The following is a 26153-nucleotide window of genomic DNA, read 5'->3' on the forward strand; positions in this document are numbered from 1 at the left end:
GGATAACCTGAGGAATACTGTCCATGGTTAAATCACCCCTCAGTCTCATGCCCACTTATAGGTGGCATCTCTGCCCTGATGACCTGAGGCATCATGAGCCCATTGAGCTAAGAACAACTCCCCCTTGTGCTGCCAATCTAAGTCTGTCTTTAACACCTCTTATCTTTGCAGCCTGGTCTATCTGCTGATTGTTTTGGTGTTCCTCATTAGCTCTACTCTTGGGATATGGGCATCTATATGACTGATTTTCACTGGTAGTTTCTCTGCCCTGGTAGCAATGTCTTTCTACTCTTCAGCCACCCAAATTGGTTTCCGCCTATGCTGCCAATTAGCCTTTTTCCACCTTTCCAGCCAACCCCACAGAGCATTGGTTACCATCCAGTGTAGAGGCTGGAGCTTTGGCCACTTCTCAACTTTCAGCAATGTCCAGGTCAGTGGAACAGCTTTGAGTTCAGCAAGTTGACTTGATTCACCTTTTCCTTCAGCAGCTTCTGCAGCCTGTTGTGTTGGGTTCCATCCAGCTGCTTTCCGCTTTTGTTTCATCCCTACAATGCAACAAGAATCATCAGTAAAAAGAATGTAACGTGTTTCTTCTGCTGGCTGTTGATTGTATGGTGGAGCTTCTTCAGCACGTGTCACTTGCTCTTGTTCTTTGTCGGTGACATCAGAGTTTTCACCTTCAGACCAATTTGTAATTATCTACAAAATCTCAGGGCAATTCAGTTTTCCAGTATGGGTGTGCTGTGTGATGAGAGCAATTCACTTGCTCCATGTGGCATGGTGGGTAGAGGGAACCTTTGCTATGAACATCCAACCCAACACTGGTAGTCAGGATGCCAGGAAGAGTTGTGTTTCAGTGCCAGTCACCTCTGAGGCAGCTTGGACTCCTTCATCGGCTGCTAAAATTTTTCTCTGTTAGCTTCAGACCCTTTGTAGCTTCGACTGCAAAATCCTAATGGTTGACCTTGAGTCTCCCCAGGCACCTTCTGCCAAAGGCTTCAGGATAGACCATGGCCCCTGGCTGCAGAGTAGAGCACATTATTCACTTCTGGTCCTCTCCTGACTTGGCCAAGGGCTACCGCATGAGTGATGTTCTGCTTTATCTGGGCAAAGGCTTGTTGCTGCTCAGGGCTCTACTGGAATGTGTTTTTCTTGTGGTTGACCAGGTAGAGAGGGTCACGATCTGGCTGTACTCAGGAATATGCATTCTCCAAAAGTGTATGGTGCCTAGGAAAGCTTGTGTTTCCTTCTTGCTGGTTAGTAGAGACATTGTGGTGATCTTGTTGATGACCTCAGTGGGAATCTGACACCATCTGGCTTGCCACTTTATCCCCAGGAACTGGATCTCTTGAGCAGGTCCCTTAACTTTGCTCTTCTTGATGGCAAAACCAGCTTTTAGGTGAATCTGGATGATTTTCTCTCCTTTCTCAAGCATTTCTGCTGCTGGGTTCCCCCACACAATGATGTCATTGATGTGCTACAGCTTTTCTGGAGCCTCACCCTTTTTCCAGTGTTCAGTCACCCCAGGACACCTGTGCAGGGCCAGGAGTTGGACTCAGTGTTCCTAATGGGTCCCTTGCAGCTTGACATATTTTATGATTTTATGAAATACACAGAAGGTGAGCAAACTGAAGTAGTTCCTTTTAGACTAATCAGTGTCATTTCTTTACCAGACTTGTAGGATGCTGACATTGCTTCTGTGCTGTTTTGGTGGCAGGGGCGAGGGGTTGGAGGTTGCCCTGATTCTTTATGCTACTTGTCTGATGGTAGCTTTTATACAGATGAAGGTCTGCTGTTAGTTTGAGAGAAAATGTGTCATTCACCATTGAATGTCTGCAGACTCTAGAAACAAGATTTTTTTTCTCTATGGTGACTTCAGATGGATTAGTGGGTGCAAAGTTAGGCTGAGTGACCTGCCCAAATAATTCACACCCAGACACCATAAAGAGCTATTTAATTGACAAGACAGGGTTATCTAAATGTTTAATACTTCTTGTGAACACTTTTTTGAATTCTTTATATATATTTTATCTACATTACTAAATAGTTGCCCTGCCTCATGGCTTTTCCCTCTGATATGAAAATAAGGTACTTTTTTCTTTTCTGACTTGTAACATTTGCAGAAGTATCTCTTTTCACCATGTCAGTTCTATTTATCATGACATTTCTTCTGAAGATTTGCCATAAATTTTCCAGTTGTGTTTCTTGTTGTTTATGACATGAGATATGGCTAGATTTTGCTTATGGAGGTCTTTCTGCAGATAAGCTCTTAGTGGCAGCTTGCTCTTTGCTTTGAGTCTGTTTTTAGCTATTGGAAGAGAATCTTGTGTTATCAACATCTTTTGAATTTTATAATGCTGCAAGTCATCTGTATCTCTTCATGTGTTAAATTTAGCGTGATTATTCTGCTCTTCGTAATGTAAATGGTGAAAAAAAATCCCCAAGAACATTTTTTTGTGGCCTGCAATGTTTCAATAAGCATAATTAAACCTAACTTTGAACTTTTATTTTCTTGACTCTTAGATAAGTGTTTCACAAATGACAAATTACCATTCTGAGTATTTTAAGTCACTTAACAGCCTAATTGCTCTTCTTCTTAACACTCATTTGTGATTCACAGGTACACTTTTTCTCTCAGGTGATGTATTCCAAAGAGTTACAGTTGGAGTAGCTGTTCCCAACTTGTATGCTTCTGGTGTTGAAGAGTGCTTCTTGAAATTGAAGCAAGGACTTGCTTGCCAAGAATTTGCACTGTAGATTTCTTTTTTTCCCCTGCCTCATGTAGTTTTCTGTGTCATCAGGCACTATTCCATCTCTAAATGTAATTTGGAGTAAATTTAAAAAGAAAAGGTGTTTGAAACATTTTAATTCTTAGCTTTCAAAATAAATTCTCATCTTAATAATGTTGCTACAGCAGATCTGGTGAGGTCTTGAAAGTTGTTTTCATGCCATGGTTCCTTCTAAAATTTAAAGATTTACCTGAATTGTCAAGACATTTGGTGATCTGGGTTGCATGACCTGTGAGGAGACTGGGTGTGTTCAGCCTAGAAGAAAGAAGTCTTTAAAGAGGCACATCTGGAGCTTATCAGGGTCTGTGAGGAGGTTGTTGGAGAGACAGGCCCAGGCCCATCTGAGTGGTGTACGTTGAAAGGACAAAGACAAAAGGTGAGAGGTGTAATAAGATGTTTGGACTGGAAGTAGGGGAAAGGTTGGGTTTTTGTGGTGGTGGTAGGTTTTTTTCACCATAAGTACAGTCAAGCAGTAGAGAAGAGATTACCCTGGGAGGCTGCTCAGCCTCTGTCCTTGGATGTTAAGACCAGACTGAATAACCTGATTAACCTGGCCTGACATCATAATTGTCCTACTTGAAGCAGGAGATTGGACTAGAGACCTCCAACTTGATTTATGCTGTGTCCTTATGGCAGAGGCAAAATGGGCTCAGCAGTGAAGAAGGTGACTGCTTTTTTGGCCCTTGTCACTGCTGTGCCATGAGGTATACTCTGTGGGCCTGAGAACTCTACAGAGATACACACTCCTGCAGGTGTTTATTTGTATTTTCATAAGAATCCGTAGTTTGGGTTGGAAGAGACCTTTGAAGACATCTACCCTTCCCCCCCCATCCCCATTGTTCAGGGACACCTTCCACTACACCAGGTTGCTCCAAACCTCATCCAATCTGGCCTTGTTGCCAGGGATGCCATCCACAGGTTCATGAAGCAACCTGTGCCAGGGCCTCACCACCATTGTGGGGAAGAACTTCTTCCTAATATCTCATCTAAATTTACCTTCTGTCAGTTTGAAGCCATTCCTCCTTTTCCAAAGTCCCTCTCCTGTGGAGCCCCTATAGGTACTGGACCAGGCTCTAAGGTCTCTCCAGAGCCTTCTCTTCTCCAGGCTAAGCACCCCCAGCTCTCCCAGCCTGTCCCCAGAGCAGAGGGGCTCCAGCCCTTGGAGCATCTCTGTGGCCTCCTCTGGACTTGCTTCAGCAGCTCCTCATCCTCCTGTTGTTGTTTCCCAGGGCTGGAAGCAGCTCCTCAGATGGGATCTCACCTGATTGGGGAAGAGGGCAGAATCCCCTGCTGCCCATGCTGGGCAATGAGCCCAGCACAGGGTGGGTTTCTGTGTGCCAGTGCCTGTGGTCAGGGCATGTTGAGCTTCTTATCCACCTGCACTCACAAGTCCTTCTCCCCAGGTCTTTTCTCAATCCTTTCTCCCCTCAGCCTGTGTTTGTTCTTGGGATTGCCCTGACACATGTGCAGGAGTTGCACTTGGCCTTGCAGAAGTTCATACGGTTTGAATAGTCGCACCTCTCCAGCCTATCCAGATGGCATCCCTTCCCTCCAGCATATCAGCTGAACCACACAGCTTGGTGTCATTGACAGACTTCCTGTGAGTGCCCTCCATCCCACTGTTCATGTCACCAAAATAGATATTAAGCAGTGCTGGTCTCAGACTTGGTCTCCTCTTGGACATTGAGCTGTTGACTGCAACTCTGAGTGCAGCTGCCAGCAAATTCCTTATCCAGGGAGAGGTCCATCTGTCCAATTTAGAGACAAGGCATCTCCTTCAGGACAGTGTCAAATGTTTTGCACAAGTCTAGGTAGACTGTCAGTGGTTCTTCCCTTGTCCACCAACACTGTAAGACAATCATAGAACCTAATTTGTCAGGCGTGGTTTGCTCTAAGTGAAGCCATGTTGGCTCTCACCAATCACTGCCTTATTTCCTATGTGCCTTAGCAGAGTTCCCAGGGTGGAGGGTCATGGAGGGTCTGCTCCATGATCTTGCCAGGTGCAGAAGGGCAGTTCTCCAGCCTGTAGCGCCCCAAGTCTGCCTTTTCTTCCTTTTTGTAAATGGGGGTTATGTTTCCCCTTTTCCAGTTACTGGGAACTTCCTCAGATGGCCACAAATTCTCAATGCGTGGAGAGTGGCTTAGCCACTTCCTCTGACAGTTCCTTTAGCACTCATGGATGCATTTCATCAGTTCCCATGGACTTGTGTACCTTCATCTTCCTTAAATGGTCTCAAGCCTGTTTTCCTATAGCAGGTGGTCCTTCATTCTGCCAGTCCCTGCTGCTTTCCCCTTTTATAACTTGGTTTGGAGCACTTCTTGGTGAAGACGGAGTCAGAAACATCATTCAGTACCTCAGCTCTCCATATCCACGGAAACCAGGTCTCATGTTTACTGTTAGAGAGGGCCCACATTTTCCCCAGCCTTTCTCTTATCACCAGTGTACCTACAGAAGCTTTTCTTGTTGCCCTTGACCCCTTGGATTTTTCACAATGAGTCATTACATGCTGCAATAAAGGTCTGACACTTTGTGGCTGCTAGAGTTGCATTATGTGAGTGAATCTTTTGTTTAGCTGTAGGAAATACGGTTGACAAGAGAGAGTTTGCTGCAGCTGCTACTGGTCACACATCTAGGTTAAAAATCTCATAGTAAATAGTATATATGACTACAAGATGATATCTCTGCATGAGCTATGGAAGTAGTATTTTCTGTTTCTGCATTTTGATTTCCACAGCTTGTGAACGAAGCTCAGCAGATTTAATAGTACATGTTTTTCTCACAGCACATAGGGCATTTATTGATAGTTAATGACTTGATGGTAAAATGTGTTAAATAAATTTAGCCTGTGAAATCCAGCTCTTGAGGTTTTTGTAGTTATTTGTGCAGGTTAAAATATCTGCAAAATGAATAAACTGCAGAAGGGAGTTCTGTGGATTCAGTTAGTTTTCAGTTGGGGATTCGATTTGACAGCCTAAAACCATTCAGGTTAGTATGGTTCCAGATCTGGAGGTTGGAGAGGTACTATCTCTGATGCTAATTACTGAAGTTTTGCTTTCCATCTTAGATGCTTGGACTTCATCTGAAGAATACCTTTTTCAAGACTGACTTGGTTAGAAAATTGACATTTCTCCAGATCTTTGTTTTGCCATGTTTCTGTCTGCTTCTCTGAAGAAATAAGACAAGTCTAATCCTCAGTTTTTAAGAACTGTGTGCTCTTACTGCTCATCTCTTAGTGAAGGAGACTTCATGTTTTCTTGCATTTATTCCTACCTGAAGTTTGAAGGTAGAGGGTTTTTCCTTCACACATATATATATATGTGTGTGTGTATATATGTATGTATATATATATGTATATGTGTGTGTGTATATATGTATGTGTGTGTATATGTATATATATGTGTGTGTATATATATATATCTATATATATATATATATATGGATCCTTCCATTCCTTCATTTTCTTTTTAAGTTGCTGACAGAGTAGTGGACCTGGCAGATCTGTTTTATTGTAGGTCATCCTTCAGACACCCTGGTATAACAAAAGCTTGAGAACGTGACCGTCTGGCCCAGATGTTGGCTAGTACAAGTAACAGTGGAATTCTTGTTTTGAACCAGCACTTGACTGGAAAAACCAAAGAACTACCTAACATCTGCATTTCTGATCTGCAAAAATAAAACCGGGTATGGGGGTTCTTCAGTCTATGGAAACAGGGTATGTGAAGTGCTTTTGTACGAAAAACATTAAATGCTAGAGGGTTCTATGTAAATGCATTTGAAAACGTAACTAGAAATAGGAACCAAAATCTGGAGCTGGGCATTTGAATGGAAAATTTGACACTAGAATTTTTTTACCAAGTGCAGAAATGGATGATTGAGGGCAGTATTACTTTGTTTTTGATGTCTTCAATGAAAATGTTTACCCAAAATTTAAGGCCTTAGAAAAAAAATAGTATTTAATGAAGGTGGTCTGATTAGGCAATCTAGTGTTCCCTTCTTGCCTTGGGCTAGAATTAGGGAGTTGTTTTCAGCGCTGTGGTATTGTCGCAGACTTCAGAAAGGACACAAATGAACAAGTGTTCACTGTGTCTGTTCCTCAGTAAGCACTGGTACAGTTGTTAGCTGTGAGTGCCTGTTGTCTCGTCATCTCTCATGACCCTGTCAGTTAGTCTCACAGTCAGCAAGAGCAGTAGTGAGATTCTTGGACCTTGAATACTGGATGACTCTGTTCCTTCAGTGGACAAAGACTACCAGATGTTGCACCAGCGTTCCCTTTTTCAGGTTGACTGACAAGTCTGGCCACAGTTTGCTTTATTAGATCCTTTTGCCATTCTCATTTGTCATAGCTGGACACAATCTCAAATAGTTGGAGGTTTTTCTCTCTATTTTGTTCTTTATTCTTTCATCAATTTATTCTTTTCCTTTGAGCTTTCTGCTGTTTCTGACATCTGTCTTCTTTTTTCCTGACTGCTTAGTTTTCCATCACTGGACTCCATTTTGTATTTTGTGTTACTTTGCATCAATTTCTCTCATTTCATCTTTTGCCAGCTGTCCCATGCTTTTCTCTGCCCTCTGCATTGTTGTTGGATCTGTTTTTCTTAGCTTTCCGCTCTCTCATTACTTCAGTCCTTTGTTATGCACTAGAGAGACCAGTAGATTTTGTTCAGTTCTCCTTGGTATTTGTGGAATTTGGTGCAGGAGTCTCTTGTAAGGTGTACATGACAATCTAGTCCCACATTCTGGTAGATCTCCCTACTGATTGGTTTGGCAGAGGGCATGCTGCTGTAGTAGTAGCATTAATGAGCACTGAAGTATTGTCTTGGTCTGAAAAGACAGATGTCTGATGAGGAAGGCAGGAGCCTCCCCTGAAATGGAAACTGTAAATCCCCTCCCTTTGCATTGTTATAATTTTTATATTAAGGGGCTCTCAGGCAAAAATATGAGAGTAGGAATAACAGTTCTTTATTAGGAAAGAAAGTTTAAAAAATAAAAGAAAAGAAACAATGCAGTAATACTAAACAACACTGACAGAGTCAGGATATGACCTGAAACCCTGTGGGTCAGGGTGTTGGTAGCAGTCCCATTAAATGGTGGCTGCAGTCCTCCTGCAGTGACAGGTGTGGTTCTGTTGAAGCTGTGATCCTGTAGAAAGGTGGAGTTTTCCTCTGAAGATCCAGTGATGGTGTAGATGGGCCTGGTCTTCCTCTGGGAATCTGATGGAAAAGGCTGACTATGGTCTTCCAAATTTCTGATTGTATCCAGGTAGGAATGCTTGGCTCCTTGCTCTGGGTGGCACACCTCACAATGGGATGATGTAATTTTTATCAGTCATGCAGTGAGACTCAATGGCCCATTAACAGAAGATATCTCCCTTGAGGGAGGATTAGTTGTGGAAAAGATAAAGAAAACTGCCCAGTTAACAAAAGTTAACTGTCCCACTTCTAACAGATAGGAATAGAATACATGCTCCCATTTCCAACCTAAGACAAGTATACCCCATGGTATTAAGAAATAACTGTCATTTTGAAGTCAAGGTTTAAAAGCTCGGCTGTTGCCTCAGTGAAACCTCCCAGAGGCAGGTTGTGCTGAGGCCCAGGGAATGAAAATGGATTCCTGGCTTGTTTCAACACACTCTGGCTTTTGGGACAGGTATTACATGTAACAGTCTATATTGTTTTCACTTCTGAAATGGATTGTCTGCACATTGCTCTTATTAATAAGCATTTTTAAGATGCAGCAGTATTTGATGATGAACTTAAAAAATAAAGGAAAAAAGAGATCAGGCAAAATGATGTCATAAGTAGCTTAGTTTCTTTTAATTTTGATTATTTTACCTTTTGTGGAACAAATTATGCCAGTCTTGCTAGATCAGTCTTGCAGGTTTTTTTGGTTTTGCTGAGTTATCCCTTTGAGTTAGATCCATCTAAAAAATAGAAAGAGGCTCTTCTATCCTCACAATTAGATGCACAGTTCTGGTAATGATTTTCATAATTTTGTGTTTGTCAATTAAAGTTTCACTTTTTCCACCAAACTTATCTAATATAGCAGTTCCCAAATTGACAGTTTCATCCCTTTTTCCTTATATGGTGATTGAAGTACTTTACTGAAACTTTAAAGAACTTAAACTTTAAACTTGATTCTGCAAGATTTTGTGATACTGTTCTTTTTTTTGGTGCAAGGTAGCTCTTGATACCTTTATATTTCCTTTTTCTTTTACGCTAGCCTTTCAAGCTCTAAAAGTTTTAAAGTTTTAAAATTTTTAATTTTCTTAGATGTCTAAACTTATTTATAAGACTGGATAATTGCTAAGGTATAACTTTTTAATTTAATTTCTTCGCAAGTCTTGCTCTCCCAGAGAGAGAGGAAATTCCATTTCCAGACCTAAAGACAGAGTGAAATATTGTACTCATCTTTATATACAAACATACAGGAGGGCTGCTGTCTGCATAGTGTGTGTGCAGCTTCTCTTCAAATATAACTCACAGACAAGATGCATCAGTTTGTTGAACTCTCTGGAATTCTCACCTCTGCTTTATCACGCACACTCCCCCTTTTTACTTTTCATGATCAAGTCCTTATAAACATCTGTTACCAGGAACTGGTAGAAACAGTATGTGTAACTGAGATTTAACTGGCTTAGGGATTCATTGATGCTAAAAGCATCATAGAACATAACGTTTTCATAGTAGTCAATATGAATGTGGTTGGAAAAAGCTCCAATGATTTCTCTTTTTACAGAAAAACCTGCTATTGCCCCACCTGTCTTTGTATTTCAGAAGGATAAAGCACAGAAGGTAAGGAGATACTGATATTCTTTTTGGTTTTGTTCTTAGCCATGACTCCTTCCTTCCATGGTGATCAGCCCTTTGTATTGTTGTGAAGCTGAAGGTGGCTAATAGAGCATTAGCGTCATTAATGGGCATAGGACAAGCAGCTACTGAAGGGCTAAAGGTGGGAAGATAGTATGGTGATTTCACAATACAGGTAGCTTCTCAGACAGAAGATGGACCAATGTGGAAGAAAAAGTATGGTGAAGGTGTATCTTGAACACATGTCAGAGGAGTGCTGACACACTTATCATGACAAAGCTACAAAATTTGTTTTTCTGATAATAGGGTTAAGATAAAGAAAAGAAAACTGGTTCAGGTTATTGCTTTTCACCTCAGTGTACTTAAATGTCTCATACCTGGTTTGTATGCTGTGAAGTGTCTAGTTACCTTGGGAAATGGTAATTTTGTTCCCTCATCTCAATATGGTATTTAATTCTGTCTGGTTAGTAGTAAAAGCTAGTTAGATTTATGTGGGAAAAAAATCAAGGTTACTCTTGTTTCTGTTGAAGATGTTGGGAACCAAGAGAAGTATGTGATACACTTTCTGTTGGATCACTGGATTGTTGTCTGTGGAGTTAGAAATGTTTGAATTTAAATACTGACTCATTTTTCAGATGATAGTTTTTATTTACTCTAGAACAAGTACCAGACTCAAGCTTTCTCACAGGGTTCAGTAGGTATATTCCTCAGCAGGAGCTTGAAATAGTTTCTCAGTTTGGAAAGGATTTAAGTCTGCTGTCCTCCTAATATTAGCTAATCAAATTAAGTCTGCTAGAGTGTAAGTACTTTCAAAACATTCTTTTTTACAGTTACTGTTTACATATACTGTGGAGTGAAGGGAGTAGCAGTGTTTGCACTACCAATTTTGATCATGTTTCCTTTCAGGAAACAGCTCCCAGTTACCCACTGTTGCTCAGACTGTTCTGAAGTCCCTTATGAGTTGCATCATGGTGAATGTTCTCTGCAGCTCTCCTTTACCCTGGTGGTGATCATAGCAGTGTGCAAGCCAGGTAGAGTGACATGGTCCTGTGTCCTTTTTGTGTGGCCTGGTCCTCACATGGCAAGATAGCTGTTCTTGTACTCTCAAGTTCTTTTATGATGCACCTTTGCTTCTGCACCCCTTCAGCAGCCTCCATACTGTATGCCTTCAGCATTAATCTGTGCTGACTCCTGCATTGGGCTGTGAGACAGTTCTGTTGCACTCTGATAGGTCTCAATAAAATATTTGTAAAAATATATTAATTAAAGGGATAATGTGTTTTGGGGCTAGCAGGCATGATCTAGGGAGGGACATCTGCGATTTTAATCTGCCCAGCTGCCTCTGAGGATGCTGAGGTGGTGCTGAGCACATAGCTGTATTCAGGACCGCCTCTGCCTCAGCACCGACAGAAAGTCTGGCTTTGTTGGGTAGAGTGTCTGTGGGTTCCTGAGCATCTTGAAGGCCACAGGAGTTGGAGATAAGTTATACATTTATTTAAATGCTAAGTGGTGGTGGTGCTGTCATTGGGGCTAGCCACTGTTGCTTTGGGCATGGAATAAGTCTGGCTTGGGTGGGGAGTAGGGCCTGTTCCTTGAAACAGATCAGAGAGTCTAGTGGTGTAGCATCTGTCAGTTAGTTGCCAATTTTCAGAGTAATAACAGACATAAATGCTGATGCTGAACTGTGTATTGTATGGAGATGTGGGATTTTTAAAGGGGAAGGGGGAGTGGTTAATAATTTTAGTGGCTTTTATTGTAGTGTATTTGACACTGCAGAGAAGGACTTGTAGAAGCATCAGTGCTGTGCTTCTTGCAGTTTGAATGAATTAAGAACTTGTTGCTGGTGCCAGTAGTTGTTCTTTGTAGTATAGATACAGTAGTAGTATAGTCAGAACATGATGCTGTGAGCCCAAAGTAACGGCACATATACTATGCTGTATATATCAGAACCTAGCATTCAGGCCAGTTTGAATCAACTTAATTAAGGAAATGTGCATCAGGTTACCTACTGGTTGAGATCTTTCACTGTGTTTTCAGAAAGACTTAATAGCTAAGTGTTTCCAAGAAGGGTAAACTCCGTTACTGCTTCTGTAAAAGGCGCTTGGTTAAGTGCATTGCCTACCACAAATGACTGTCCTCCTTAAAGTTATCAGGGAAATGCTGTAAACAGAGGACTTTTTCCTTGAGCAATGTTTTGAAGAAAATGCAAAAGTAACTTCAAAATAGTTGTCAAACAGCATGCTACTTGAATGTGTAATTTCTCAATGTAAATTATAATTTTAATTTAGCAAAATGTCTGTCTAGTCAAGTCACTTTTTTCTGTAAGCAAAAGTGTTACTGGAGGCTTTTTAGTGCTGACACAGCAGTCTGACAATAAACTGAGGGGAAGAAAAAGCATTGCATTGTGTATTCAGTTAACTGTCTGTAATGGTTGTTTATATGTTTGTCTACTATTTTTCCACATGAACCTGGATGTCCTGAGCAGAATTATTTCATTGCAGCATCTACAGATCCTCTCAGTATTACAGCTGGGTTGATATAATTCAGTGGTCTTACTGATTTTTCTGGAACTAGCAGTAATGTCTACTATTAAGTTAAACTGTTCTTTTTCCAGAAATCCTGACTTAAGTTTGTACTTGGAAGGTGTCTGACGTTTGGGTCATACCAACACCATGGAGCACTTGAGGCTTGGAGCACAGTGGCTGGAAAGCTGCCTGGTGGAGAAGGACCTGGTGGTCCTGGTCAACAGTGGCTGAACACGAGCCTAGGTGTGCCCAGGTGGCCAAGAGGCCCAATGATACCTGGCCTGTACCAGCCACAGTGTGGCCTGCTGGACTAGGGCAGTGACTGGGCGCTGCTGAGGCATTTCAAATCCTGGGTTCAGTTTTAGGCCCCTCAGGATAAGAAAGTCACTGAAGGGCTGGAGCACGTTTAGAGAAGGGAACAGAGCTGGGGAAGGGTCTGGAGCACAAGGCTGATAAGGAACAGCTGAGGAGCTTCAGCCTGGAGAAAGGGAGGCTCAGAGGAGACTTTCTTGATCTCTACAACTCCCTTGCAGGAGGGTGGAGCCAGGTGGGGGTCAGGCTCTGCTAGCAGGGAACAAGGGACAGGATGAGAGGAAATGACCTCAAGCTGTGCTAGGGTGTTTTAGGTTGGATATTGGGAATTTCTTCACTGAAAGGGCTGTCCAGTCCTGTCACAGCTGCCTAGGACAGTGGTGAAGTCCCCATCTCTACAGGGAATTAAAAGCTGTCTGGGTGTGGCACTTGGGAATGTGGACTTCTGGTAGACTTCGTAGTGCTGAGGGAATGGCTCGACTCTGATCTTGGAGAAGTTTTCTAACCTGAACAATTCTATGGTTTTATGATCTTTTTCTCCACTAGAAACTGGAAACTATTCAGGATGTTCTAGAACAAAATTCATACTAGTCTGGAAACTAATTTTTTAACTGCATCTTCCAGCTAAGGATGTATACACTTGAATAAAACATTAGACCTTGCAATTTGACAAAATTTGACATGTTTATTTAGAGGGGACAAAAATACATAGTGTTTATAATGCTGCCCCTTAATGTTACTTTACATAAGGAGGTTTGAATTTTCTTTTGCAGTTAAAGATGCTTGAGCGTGTCCAGAGAAGGGCAATGAGGCTGGTGAGGGGCTTGGAACACAAGCCCTACAAGGAATGACTGAGGGAACTGGGGTTTAGCCTGGAGAAAAGGAGACTCAGAGGTGACCTTATCACTCTCTACAACTTCCTGAAAAGAGATTGTAGTCAGGTGGGGGTTGGTCTCTTTCACCAGGCAGCAACTGCTGGAACCAGCGAGCAGAGTCTCAAGCTGCACCAAGGGAAATTTAGGTTGGATATTAGGAAAAAGTTTTTTATGGAAAAGCTGATGAAGTTCTGGAATGGCCTGCCCGGGCAGGTGGTGGAGTGGCCATCCCTGTATGTGTTTTAAAAAAGACTGGTTATTGCACTTGGTGCTATGGTTTAGTTGAGGTGTTAGGGCATGGTTCGGACTCAATGATCTTGAAGGTCTCTTCCAACCTGGTATTTCTATGAGTTCTGTGAAAAGATAGGATTAGTCTGTCCTGGTTTTCAATTTAGATGTCAGTTAATGGTGGATGTCAAGTTTGTAGTTACTAAATATGAGTGAGTCTGCATTTTCATGATTTTTGTGTCTCCTTAACTATTTGACTACTATTTTTTACTTGCAAATATCTGAATAGTAGCACTGTTATTCGTGTTTCTGACAAGCAGAGTTCCTAGGGCTGACACCAGTTGGAAAATTGCATCAGCTTAAAGCTCAAGGTGCTGAGATCTGAAAGCAGTATGAAGTCTGAACCTCACTATGTTAGGCATGGAGTATTTCTCTTACTCCAAGTAACTTCTTTATGAGCTAAGCTGTGCTTTTCATAGCACTTTCTGAAGTAAATATTTAAATTGACGGATACAAGTTGTATCTGTGTTTAATATTAGACACTTTGGTGTTTCTGCTCTGAAACTGATTTTAGCTTCTGCCATAAAACCATTTCATGACAAGTTTTTTGCCATAGGTTACTTTAAGTAGTTTTCTGAAGTTCGCTTTTAACATGCATTTCCGAGGTGAAATAATTCTGTCATTTTTGGATTGACACATTTTTAAGCAAGTATATTAGCTTAAACAAATTTAATTAGTAGTAACATAAAGAAACACTTTGTCCAAAAATGTTTTTAAAGTAGTGTTATTTGTTCTGTTAGTATCAACTGTTGGTAAACTGGTCATTATTGATTGTCATCACATAGGATCATTATGAACTCCCTAGTTACAAGTATAAGAAAAGGTAAATTCTCCACTCAGATTTAAAAAAATTTTGCACTTGAAAACACCATTGTTTATGATGTAGCTTGCGCCTTGTCCTCCTCCCTCCACCAGCCTGTGTTGGAGTATTGGTAGAATATAGAAAAGAGCACTTCATTTCTAGTTTGTTGTATAACTAGTTTTGATCAGTGTACTGCTTTCCATATGTGAATTGATAATGGTGGCCTTTTAAGATTGACTCTGAAAGAAGGTAAGTTATGTGATACTTTGGTCATGTTCCATACCAAAGTGGTACAAAGAGTTTAACAGGTAACTGGCGGTCCTAAATGCAAAGCTTCTGGATTGAGTAAGGGGTTATGTTGTTAAATTGTTCTAGCCATCATCATGGTCTTAACTATGGAGTTTCAAAAATAGGTATAGAGTTGTAAAAGTGATGTAGGTGATGGGAAAATGGTATTCCCAGGTAGCCTGAAGAGCAAAATCATGAGTTAATTTTTAATTTTTGTTTTAAAGGTATGAAAAGTAGGGGTTAGTTGAAGTCCTTCTTTGATGCAGTGTTATTTGGAAATGCTTGGGGTTTGGTGGTTTGGGGAGGCGGATGGCTAGAAAAGATTCTTCATGCTGTGGCCATGACTTACAGGTTTAGGATAGTGACAGAGAGAGAACTGTGAATGAAGTAATTTGTGTACGGAGAGGCAGAGCATTCCCTTTCCCAGTCTGTTTCAGCATTGTTAGCATGAATACTCAGCGGAACTGTATTGTAAGTCCATAGTATACTTAAGGAGTTAAAATTTGTGCTTAAGAGGTCATAATTGGGAATATGTTGCTGTACTTAAAAGAACAATCATGAGAAGGTATTTGGAGAGACAGTTGTGCAGAAAAATCTTGGAGGAATATAGACAGGCTGATAAAGGTTGTTAGGTGTATAAGCAAGAGTTGTCCTTGGCTCTAAGCAGGTAAAAAATGTGAAAAGATATACTGAGAGTAGTCTTTTTAGGCCATTGGATAGAGGTGCTAGAGTGAGGAATATGAGGAAAGGGGTTGCAAATGACTCAACTTAGAATTGGGAGGAAAAGCTGGTCCAAGAGTGCTTGTTCCAGTTCCAGTTATTGAAAAATAATATTATTTCCTTGCCTATATTTGGTGACTGTAGTATCATGTGTGTCTTAGGTTTTATTTATTCCTTCATGTCTCTCCTTATTTTCTGCAGTACAGAGGAAGCCAAATCTCCAAATAGATGTATTTAGTCTGGGTGTGTTATTTTTAGTTTTAAAAAAATAGAGGTTGTTTGATCTGGCTGAGCAAGGTGAATTTGTGTAGTTTGCTTCCAGATATTATCGACTCTCCCTTGATCTTTGCCATAGTGTTTAAGAGGCAGGAACAGGATTCTGTCAAGTTCTCCCTAGAACTGTATTTTATAAGGAATGTTTTCTCTAGAGAGAGGAGGCTCAAGGAGGGACACATTTCTCAGACAAAATATTCCAGCAAAAAGGAAGAGAGTGAACTGTTCACCAGCTCCAAAGAACACCCAGAAAGAACTTAGATCAGAATTCGTGAAGCTAAGAGACTAGGAAACACTTTGAATAGTATGCGTGACTAAGGATTAAAATTAATTTTAAAATTGAGTTCACAGTTTCCTTTGGATATGCTTTTTTGAGAACAAAAAAGCAGCTGTACAAACATCTGCCTGGAGCAGTTCTGGTTTGATAAATAAATCCTTGAGTCCTTTGTTGGTCTTGTCTTCCACGACTTAAACCATATACTATTCACAAAATTCTGAAACTTGTAGTAGTTTTTGATTAATATACTTTTTCTAATAATTTTATTTTAAAAATATATTTATATATTGGCCATGAAATTCTTATCTTGGATTCGGATTTTTCTTCATAGAAGTGGTGATTTGCAATAGTTATTTTTGTTTGTTTCTTTTGTGGGTCTTGAAGCAGATATTCCAGTCTTGCTTAGGATAGAAGTCAGATTTATACTTATTTCCAATTTTTAAAATGCTTGACAGCAAGTGTTTCAAGTATTGCAGGAGTTACTGAAATCTGTTGGATGTTTACTTAGCCTACTTTAGGATATTCTAAACTGTGGCGATATCAATTACTTGCAAGATATTTTGCCAATTCCAATTTTAAGGTCTAAGCACAAGTGTGCATTGCATGTTCTTGCCTATTCTTCATTACATGCAATTTTCTAAACTGTATCTAGAAGTCAGTATAAATTTCTGGTAAGGCTTTTTTTTTTTTACATATGTTGGAAGTGCTATGGCCAGTTCCAGGTAGCCTTTTCCTGCTGTTCTCCCCAGATGAAAAGGTAAGGATAGGTGGCTAGACTGCTAGATTTTATTAAATGTTTGGTGAAAAAATGTTTCTTTATCTCTTCTCATTCTTTGGGGTTTTAAGTTAGTGTTTGGGTCTGTTATTAACAACTAAATATTAAAGTGTTAGATAACTTTGACAGTACAAAAACCCAGCACCCTGAACTTTTATCTGATACCCATAGTAATATCCCCATAAATATATTTTTACTATTTTGACCCATAATTATAGTGATTTGTTGCATAATAAAATTTCATGTATTGCTGGCTTTTGTTACCATGACAGGGCAAGTGTTACTTGAAGAACTGGCTCTTAAGTCATGCTGTTTATTTTTCAGGCTTTTGCTTACTTTCTTGCACAGACCTGGGCAATGATGAGCATTTTTAGTCTCTTCGTTCTACCAAGTGTTTTCTGGGAGCAAGCTCAAGTTTTGTCCTTTTGAGTGTCATCTTTTTCTTACTGCTTAATTCTTCAGATACTTCACCATAAGATGCAGGGAAGCTCAGGCCACAGATTACAAGTGTACATCCTTGGTCTGCATGTTATCCCTGGACTATAATTCAGTCCTTAATCACAATACAGTTGTTCGTGCTTAAAGCCTTTTTATAGCTTGTTCATTCTTCAAATGTCTACAGAATATAATAATGCTAACTTTTCTTGTACAGGCAGGAATGTGCAGCATTAAATGATGTGAAGGAGTGAAAAGTCTGTGGCAGAAGTTCAGCAAATACCAAATCCCATTAGGGTGCACTAGTTATCCAGTCGCCTCCCTCCTTGAAATAGATTGAAACTTGCTAATTTATGAAAAAAACGTTGGTGTTGCTTTTCAGATAATTCACCATCATGTAAATATGAAAGGATCCTGTGTCTTGTGTGCATGTTAAAATAATTAATTTCTGTAAGAGTTTTATAACCAACCTCACCTTCCTCAAAAGTGGGCTGAAGAGGCAATGGAGGACACTTATTTAGAGTAATTGTCTAATTTTTATATCTGAATCTGAAGGTAAAAGCTATCTATCAACTGTCCTTTAGTCCTTGAGAGAGGGGAGGGGTTAAACCAAACCCCAACAAGCTTGTAGCTGGCAAAATCCTCTTTGCTGGGGACACAGATGATTTTGGTAACTTTCAAAAGAGTGCATTTGCTCCAACTAAGGCTTTTCTCAAGGATGGGAACTAATTCTGTCGGCACGTTCTGTTACAGAGTTTCTATGTTTCTTAATTGGTGTCTCAGGAACAAGCAGCTCCTTCTGTCCTACTGTGAAAACAGTGAAAATTAAACAAATGGATCCTCTCACTAGGACGACCAATCTCGTGTTGCAGCCTTGCATTGAAGGGACGTTGTCTTTTCTGCTCACAGTCCCCTGCAGAGCAAAAAGCTTTGTCGGATTCAGGCGAGGACCCCCAGGGAGAGGTTGAGCCCCCCTACCATGGTCTGGGTCACACAGAACCAGCTGGTGAGTGCGACTCTGAGCACCCTGCTCCTGCTGTGGCCTCAGTCAGTGCTACCCTGAGTCCTGCTTCTGAAGCCCAGCTTGCTCCTATTCAACAAGAACTGGCAGGGGTAAGTGTTGATCTACCAAGTACTTCTGCTGCTGAGGGGATTAGAGGAAAAAGTCCCTTCCATTAGGTGGAATCCGTTGCTGTTCACTGTAGGTAGTGCAAATCACAGTCTATCTGGTTCTTTGATCTCGAGTGTTAGTCTTCTCTAAACCCTGGTTCCAATTAGAAGAAATGAAATTTGTGAGTCTCCCTAGTAGTGTCACTGTAGAAGACACCTCCAGTATTTTAAAATTTGAAGTGTAAACTGTGTGTTTGCGAAGGGCAAGAGCACTCCTAAATAAATGAGAAAGTGGGTCTATATTTGATGGATTTCCTTCAAGCAGTTATAGGAGGACTCTTTGTTCCCTCTATGGTCCATAATGCTGCAGCTTGACAAAGTGAGCAGGTAATACTGCTTCCACTGGATATGTCATGCCAACCTATAAGGTATTTAACAGATTAAAAGCACCAAGCATCATAGCAGAGTTTTGGATTTGGGTGCTTGGAGTGGGGAGGAAATCAGTATCTTGTGGAAAAGCTGTCAGTGCTCATAATTTGATTTTTCCTCTGGTGATGTGGCAAAATCTTTTCTGAAAGATTGGATGACTAAATGACTCCTACCATACAGTCTTTCAGAGCAACTTTAAGTGTTTCTAATCTTTCTGGTTGGTGCACTCTTTTCTTGGTGCAGATGAGTATCGCTGTTCATTCTGGCATCACACCCTAGGCATGTACTCTTTGCTCAAGCTTTGTTAAGGCTGCTTCACCCAATACCTGAACCATTTTCTTGCACTGTTTGGTTTGGGGTTTTTTTGTCCAAGAATTGATCACTTCAAGTAACCCCAGTACTGAATGGATTGTCATGATAAGGTGCTAATAGCTGTAGGTTCAGCGCCTCTTAGTGTTCAGACTGTTGCTTGATTAACTGCAGAACTCTTCCAGTTTCTTTTCTGAAGGTTAAAGTTTTCAAGGGTTAATATTTTAAAATATGGGTGGTAAGCATGTGTGGAAAATCATGCTCTGAAAAGTCAATGGGAGTCCTGCAACTTTATTTGAATAAAAAATGAGTGAATCCGCTGGGCCACATGTCCCCACTGGGTTTTCTTTCTTGAGGTTCTGGAGGGTGCAGCCTTCTCTTTTTATCCCAAACTCCCAGCCTCATGTTGCCCTCTTCCTTTCCCCATTGTCTGAAGTACTAGGAAGGCATAGCCTTCCCAAACTGCCTATCGCATATTCCCCCTTCAAAGTGTCATTTTACCCCAAAGTTCGTAAGTTCAGGCTTGTGCTGAGTCCCCCACTTGTCTGTTTCAGGAGTTGGGCTGTCTGGGCTCCATAACAAACCTGCTGCTTGAAGTTAGGGGAGAACTAAGACCCATTTCAAAGATGTTAACACCCATACCCTCACCCATGGATTCTTTGTAAAGATGTTATCACACATCTTTCCTACCAAACATAGTCGCGGATTTCTATCTCAGTTTTCTGTCATTTGAAATTGCAGTGTTACTAGAACTGTCCAAGAGAATGGTGTTAACCAGACTTTCAGGAACACAGCAGGAAGTGGTTATCTTCATCTTGTTCTTAAGAGAGTAGAAAATCTTACCCCAGTTAACCGTGTTCTGAAAGAAATTTAAAACCCACAAATGCGGTTGGGGATCATATGCAGAAATTAGTGACTGTACAGAACATCCGTTTCAGCATTCTTCTTGATTACATTCAGATAAATTTACTGAATTGTATGGTGCTCAGTTTGGGCATGTAACTGGCAGGCACTGGCAAGTACTCTTCAAATTATCCCAGTGTCTTACAGCAAAACCATCCCTTACCTTGAAATCTGGAGAAGGTTGATGCATCTTAAGAGTGCTTGTACTGGCTCATTGCAGCCAGTCTTCCCAGGGCCTGGGAAGATGGATGAGTTAAGACAGAAGAGACACTGCATATTTCTTGTTTACTTGTTTGTACACCCACTCACAGATATTTCTGGTATGGCATGAATTTAGTGTGGCCATAGGTACAGCCCCTTGCAGAGCTGATGGTTATGTCCTAAGTCTTTGCTAACCCACACCAGCCTCCCACAGCACATGGCCATCCCAGCAAGACTCTGCTGATTAAGAGGTTCTGGAATAGCTTTTAAGCAAATCATGGCAGTTCAATATTACCTGTGTATGTACAGAGTGTCTGGACTGAAGACTTGCATTACTGTGCTCTGAAGTCCTTTTTGTATGATTTTTGCATCTTAAAATGCATTTTCAAAGATAAACACTTTCCCTGAATGGCTTTGACCTTTTCTGCTTTACCCAAATTCTCCCTTCCTCTCCCTGTTTCTCCTCACTAGTGTAAATAAACAAAACCTGACAATTTAGTTAAAGTTTTGAAGTTCTTCTCTTAGCTTGATGTAACAATTGTGTGGCAAATCAATGTTTGTATTTAGTTAACTACTGTGACATATTCTTTAAAAGAGCAGTTGGTAGAGTTTATGAAGCTAATTTCCTTAACTAGGAATGTGTCTTAATTGTAGGAGCCTCTATAAATAAAGGCATATACGTAACTTTTCTCTAGCTGGATTTCTGAAAGCCAGGGACAGAGGGAATAAGTGAAAAGTGTCTTCTGGTCTTCATTGAGAAAATTCTAGGTCGGATTTTGCTGTTACCAGTTTGTGTCTCATCAGCATCTAAGTCCAAAGAACTGAATAGAGATAAATTTAATTACCTTGGTGGTTTCTTACAGGATGAGCTGGTCCTTGCTTTTGTTTCCATTTTGTGGAGTACTTATTTAAGGCATGTGTTGCTGTAAAGTATAGACTGAGTAGGTTGACAAGAGAAGTGTAAAATGGAGAGGCTGGACTGCTGTTCGTTGTCACTAAATGTAATTTGCTGCTTTTCCAGTCTGTCAGGTTTGTCATGCATATATACCCCTGCTTTTTGTCTAGTGTACCCAGCTTCCTCTGAAGCAGCACTGGTATGCAATTCTGGCTGCAGCAGTGACTTAATTTATCTGTGGCTTCATAGAAAAGTGAAGCTTATGCTAATACAGTAGATCTGTGTACCCCCACAAAACCTACCTGGCATCTATTTATCCACAGGTACACAGTTTTAATCTCCCAAAACTTGGGCTAGGAAGCATGGAAATAACTTGGAGCAGATTCTCTGTTTTGCTTTGCCCTCCGTAGACTACAGAGTAGGTTTTGGATATTGATGCCTGTTACCCACTAATCACAGTGATGGTACATTAGTTGTGCTTGTCAGTTACAAAATTACAATGATAAGATGATTTGAGGCACAAGCCTCAAATCATATAGGTTTGACTTTTGGATGTGTTACTTGAGCATTGAGAATGAAGCATTTTTAAGTTTTTGACATTCAGGTAGAAATAATTTGTTTATTTTTAAGGATTTTTTTGCATGTAGAGATCTGCAGTTCCACTCATGCAAATTTTTTATCAAGTGTTTTCTTTTTGCTTTCAGGATTTTTGATAAAAGTGGAAAAAAATTGCTTTTATATGTGACGGCACTTTATGTGCAAAATGGAATAATTTTGAGTTCAGGTGCTGGTTGCTGAAATACATGATATCATGGTTTTCCATTTTAGCCTCATCTTTTGGGAAAGTATTGTGTGTTGGCAAGGTCAATGACTAATAAGACCACCTTCTGGTAGTACCATGGACTACTTGACTAATTATGTGAAAAGAACCACGGATCATCAAGTGCAGTATTAACATGGCTGGGCTGATAGGTGTGTGTGAATGCAGGGAGTTGCATTCCAGAACTGTCAGTAGCTTCTTATTCCCAATGCTAAAGGTTCCAAAAGTATACTCAACTAGGATGCTAGTGAGATAGCTATTTTTTTTTCTATGAATGTAAAACAAAGCAGAAAAGCCCTTAAAGGTAATTAAATAGGCAAAGTGCAGTGTGTTTTTAATTAGCGTTTAGTGGAGTACTGATAGTACAGTGTTTTTTGGGTTCTAAATGTATGCAATGCTAAATAGAAAGTTTTTTACTTTCTGGTATTCTTACAGCCAAGGTATGCTTCAGATGTCAGTCCTGTGCAGATTTGTGCAGTCTTTTTGTACGTCTGCCTGTTCTCAGGTGCCCAAGAAGGCTAAATCATGGTGGAGAAAGAGTTTTGGGGCATCATTGGGCTCTGTCCATAAGCTGCCATTCTTCCATTTATGGGCCAATCTCTGAAGTAAGACTGAGTCAAGGAGAGGTGTCCATCTGCATGTCTTGGGGCAGGAGTGGGATGAAAGGGTAGTGTTGGACTTGGTAGACAGTCCAGTATGTCAGAGCTGTCTAAAAGGATGGTGTAGCCAAGGTTGGTCTGTTCCTCCAGGGAACAAGTTACAGGACAAAAGGATATGGCCTCAAGTTGAACATTTAGATTGGATATTAGGAAAAGCATGTTCCACAAAAGGTTTGTGCAGCCATGGAACAGGCTGCCCGTGGCAGTGGTGGAGCCATCTTCCCTTCAGGGATTTGTAAGATGTGTGAATGTGGCACTTGTGGACATGTTTTAGTATTGGGCATGGCAGTTCTGAAGGATCACTTAGACTTGATGATCTTAAAGGTTCTTGCTTACCTAAGCGATTTGATTATTTTAAGATGTTTTGTAGTGAGATGAAGATGTTGCAGCCGTGATCACCTTCCATAGTGAAAGGAATCTGGGATTATTTTTTGGAGGAGCAAAGGAGATTATATTAGTTGAGGAACTGGTAGAGAGATAGGAGGAAGGAGCCATAGAAATCCTCAGAAAATACATAAATCCTTTGTTCAAAGACTTTTTAAATATCTATGATAGTTGGTAGCCTGTGGTGCTTCCTTTTTTGTTCTAGTACTGTGGAAGATGTTAGGGGACTATCCATTGCTAATTCCAATACAATTCCAGTACTGTCATACTGGTTTATAGAGCATGCTTTGAAAGTCATTCCTCTAATGCTATAATTTTGTTGAAGGAACTAATCTCACTTAGTAATTAGGTAAAGTGCTTTGAAATGAACTCCCACATAATGTTTATGTTGAGCTTGAAACTTCGTATTTTAACAATGAAACCAATTTTGAAAACCGTCATTTTCAAATTTTCAGTATATAGAAAATGTAACTGTAGTAATTGTTACACAGTCCCTAAAGACATTAGTGCTTGGGAATCTTCCAGGAACTTAATTGTAAATGAAATATTTTGAATTAATTGCATTTGATAGTATCTGTGTGAAACTCTATGCCCACATATAAGTCCCAGAAGGTTATTGCTTTGTGTGTATCGTTTACATTAAAGAAAAATTCTCCTAATTGATGTTTAAAACATTTGGATCAAACTGAAGAGACTGAAATGTTCAGTATGTGATCTTTCTTTGATCAGTGTAATCTGATTTCAGAGATCTGCAGATGGATCAAGTCCAGAAGATGGAGATGGTAAGAGATTTTGTAAAATTAAAAGCTGCGAGTGTGTGTCTTGCTGGGATGTTTTGCATTTTCTCTAATAAGTTTTTTCTACAGAATCTGATCGAGAGGATGGAAGCTACTGTCCACCTGTAAAACGAGAGAGAACTTCATCTTTGACTCAGTTCCCTCCTTCTCAATCAGGTAAATGTTGCTACGGTAGTATATATGAGGGATGGTTTTCCTACCTAAGCATTCTTTTTCCAGTCTTGTAAGCAATCTTATTACTGTCTGTTGTGCTTTGGGTTAAGACCACAGCAGCCATGTACTCATGTTAGCAAATTTGGTGAAGCCCAAAGGAGCTTATAGATAGTTTTAAAAAATGTTTTCCATCTCTAAGTTTATGTGTACTTGTAGTTTCACCTTTTACTCTTGTGCTGTTAAATTGCATAATTACCCAGAAATCTTCTTGATTTGTTGTGATCAGGTCCCTTCTTTCCAAATTTATATAAGTGCTACCTTTTTCTTAGTTACTCTGCTGCCAGGGAAGTTTTTCAAGTCTCAACTTGTGTTTTAGTCTTCTTTTCTCTTCTCCTGTTACTTTTTGAATGGGGGGATTCAGTACATTTCTTAAACACTTGACATATGCAAGAGAGAATGACCACAGCCTGTATGTGTGCACAGTCAGGGCAGTGAATTCACTGGGGTAAATTTGTGCAGTTCACTTGCATGGGAATGGTCACGTTTGATATTTGTTCACTCACAAGAACAGTCTTGATTTGTGCCGTCTCTCCTCACAGATCATATGAAGGTTTTAGCTTTGGTCAACGGTTATTTTAGTTAAGATATGTCAGTGTTTGAGGCAGATTTTGCGACTGCTACTTTATTTCTGCTGTCTTAAGTTGAAACAAAGAAGATTAAAAACCTTGAAGGAAAGAAGTAAAAAAAATGTTCCTCTCTATGCAGCACATTCTGGAGATGTCACTAAAAGGTGAAAGCCTAGTTGTTTTGATTTTAATTTGAAAGAAATAAATTACTGTGAAATCCAAAATGTAGTTGCTGATACTTAATGGGCATAGCATTTTAAATTCATGCACCAGTGCTAGTCAGGGGATGAAGCTCTTCTCTTTCAGATCCCAATTTTCTGGTGTGCAGCTCAGTGGGTCTCCAGATGTCATCCTGTGAATTGAATGATCAGTGTTGCTGCTGTCTGTTAAGTAAAGGAATGCACAAAAATGAATATGGGGTTTTGTAGATTTTCTGTTAGAATAACTGTATGTGTATACCCAGATTCCCCATAATCTCTTAACACTTGCATTTCGCAATGCCTTTGTCGTATAAGATTAGAATCTCTATGCTAACATCTCTTACGAAGTGGAGGAAAACAGTTTACTCAACTCTTCCTTAGTTAAATACTTGGATATTCCAGGAGTCCAGTATCCTTTTTCAAGCCTCTGCTTAGCTAATGAATTTTGAGAGGATGTGGTGATTTCTTCCTTGATGCCTTTCTTCTCTTCTGATGCATGTTGTTCTCAAGCAGTGACATCTTTGATTTGAATTGCAAGTTTCATGAAGACCTGTTTGAATATTGTTGACATTATTCAATGACTTTGGTTTCCAGAAAAGCTTTTACTTTCCCACCTTCTTTTTTTTTTTTTTTTTTTGGTGGGGTTGTTTCTCTCAAGAATACGGTAATTTTACTTACATGAGAACTTTGTCATGTTTAAGCTTAAGGCAGACAATAATAAAAAGAGAGAAGGTGGAATTAAAGTAAATAAGAAAAAATTTTCAGACTTAATTATAAAAGGAAAATGTCACATTTTTTAGTACAGTGGTGTTCAGAGATGAGCTTCATTTCTCTTTTCAACATAATTGAACTTTTTCTACAGCCTTATAAAAAATAAAAGAGCCAATAAATACTGTTATACTTTTCTTCATGCAAAGTTATCTGTTGGAGAAATCTGTCTCCTTCTGTTTGTCCTATTTTATAAACTGGATTGTGATTTTTGTATAACACCAAAAGTACTAGAACTGCTGGAGAGGGTGTCAACCAAACTCCCTATTGTTTGCTTCTTTAGGACCCAGCAAAGTGTGGAAAAGAAGCGCTGTCCTTTGCCTGTTTTTTCAAACATTTTTTCCCTATGGTTGACTGCTGCTGAGGTGACATCTGACAGTACTCTGATGTGCTCTCCTCTGTTTCTGTAGGAGTTTTGTCTTTGCAGGGTAGTTCCAACCTAAGCTGCCGCTTGGTGAAAACAGTGTGGTCCATCAGAGCCCAGATGTTCACTCCTATTCTCTAGCAGGCATTACACGCCTTTCCGCTCTCTCTCTCTGCAGGGGCCTTTTGAAATGGTATTATACATTTTGCAACGCTATTATATATACTATAGCACCACTTTTAATTCCTAATTCAGATACGATTCAGATTGGGAATCCTGTATTTATACAGGATTCAGAAAAAATGAAATTTGTTCTTTTTCTATTTCAGGAGACACTGAGAGGATTTTATGGGCAATGGCTTGTTTGCT

At 40.1% G+C, this 26153-nt stretch overlaps 1 protein-coding gene and 1 long non-coding RNA gene across 3 annotated transcripts in view; one reads left to right on the forward strand and one right to left on the reverse strand.

The window, feature by feature from the left end:
* The window catches only part of LOC127060946 (uncharacterized), a 340458-nt gene that overhangs the window by 249621 nt on the left and 64684 nt on the right, over positions 1–26153 (reverse strand). The gene's annotated exons all lie outside the window — the stretch shown is intronic.
* Positions 1–26153, forward strand: part of RANBP3 (RAN binding protein 3) — a 58062-nt gene that overhangs the window by 5858 nt on the left and 26051 nt on the right. Inside the window, exons 2-5 of one of the 2 annotated variants that reach the window (XM_018921707.3) lie at positions 9526–9581; positions 18076–18279; positions 23622–23658; positions 23743–23829. In XM_018921707.3, the coding sequence (XP_018777252.1) occupies positions 9526–9581; positions 18076–18279; positions 23622–23658; positions 23743–23829 (384 nt within the window). The remainder of the gene's footprint in view (positions 1–9525; positions 9582–18075; positions 18280–23621; positions 23659–23742; positions 23830–26153) is intronic. The other variant, XM_018921709.3, reaches the window with a different exon arrangement.

This window comes from Serinus canaria, chromosome 28 (assembly GCF_022539315.1).
Source record: "Serinus canaria isolate serCan28SL12 chromosome 28, serCan2020, whole genome shotgun sequence".
Classification (NCBI taxonomy): Eukaryota; Metazoa; Chordata; class Aves; order Passeriformes; family Fringillidae; genus Serinus; species Serinus canaria.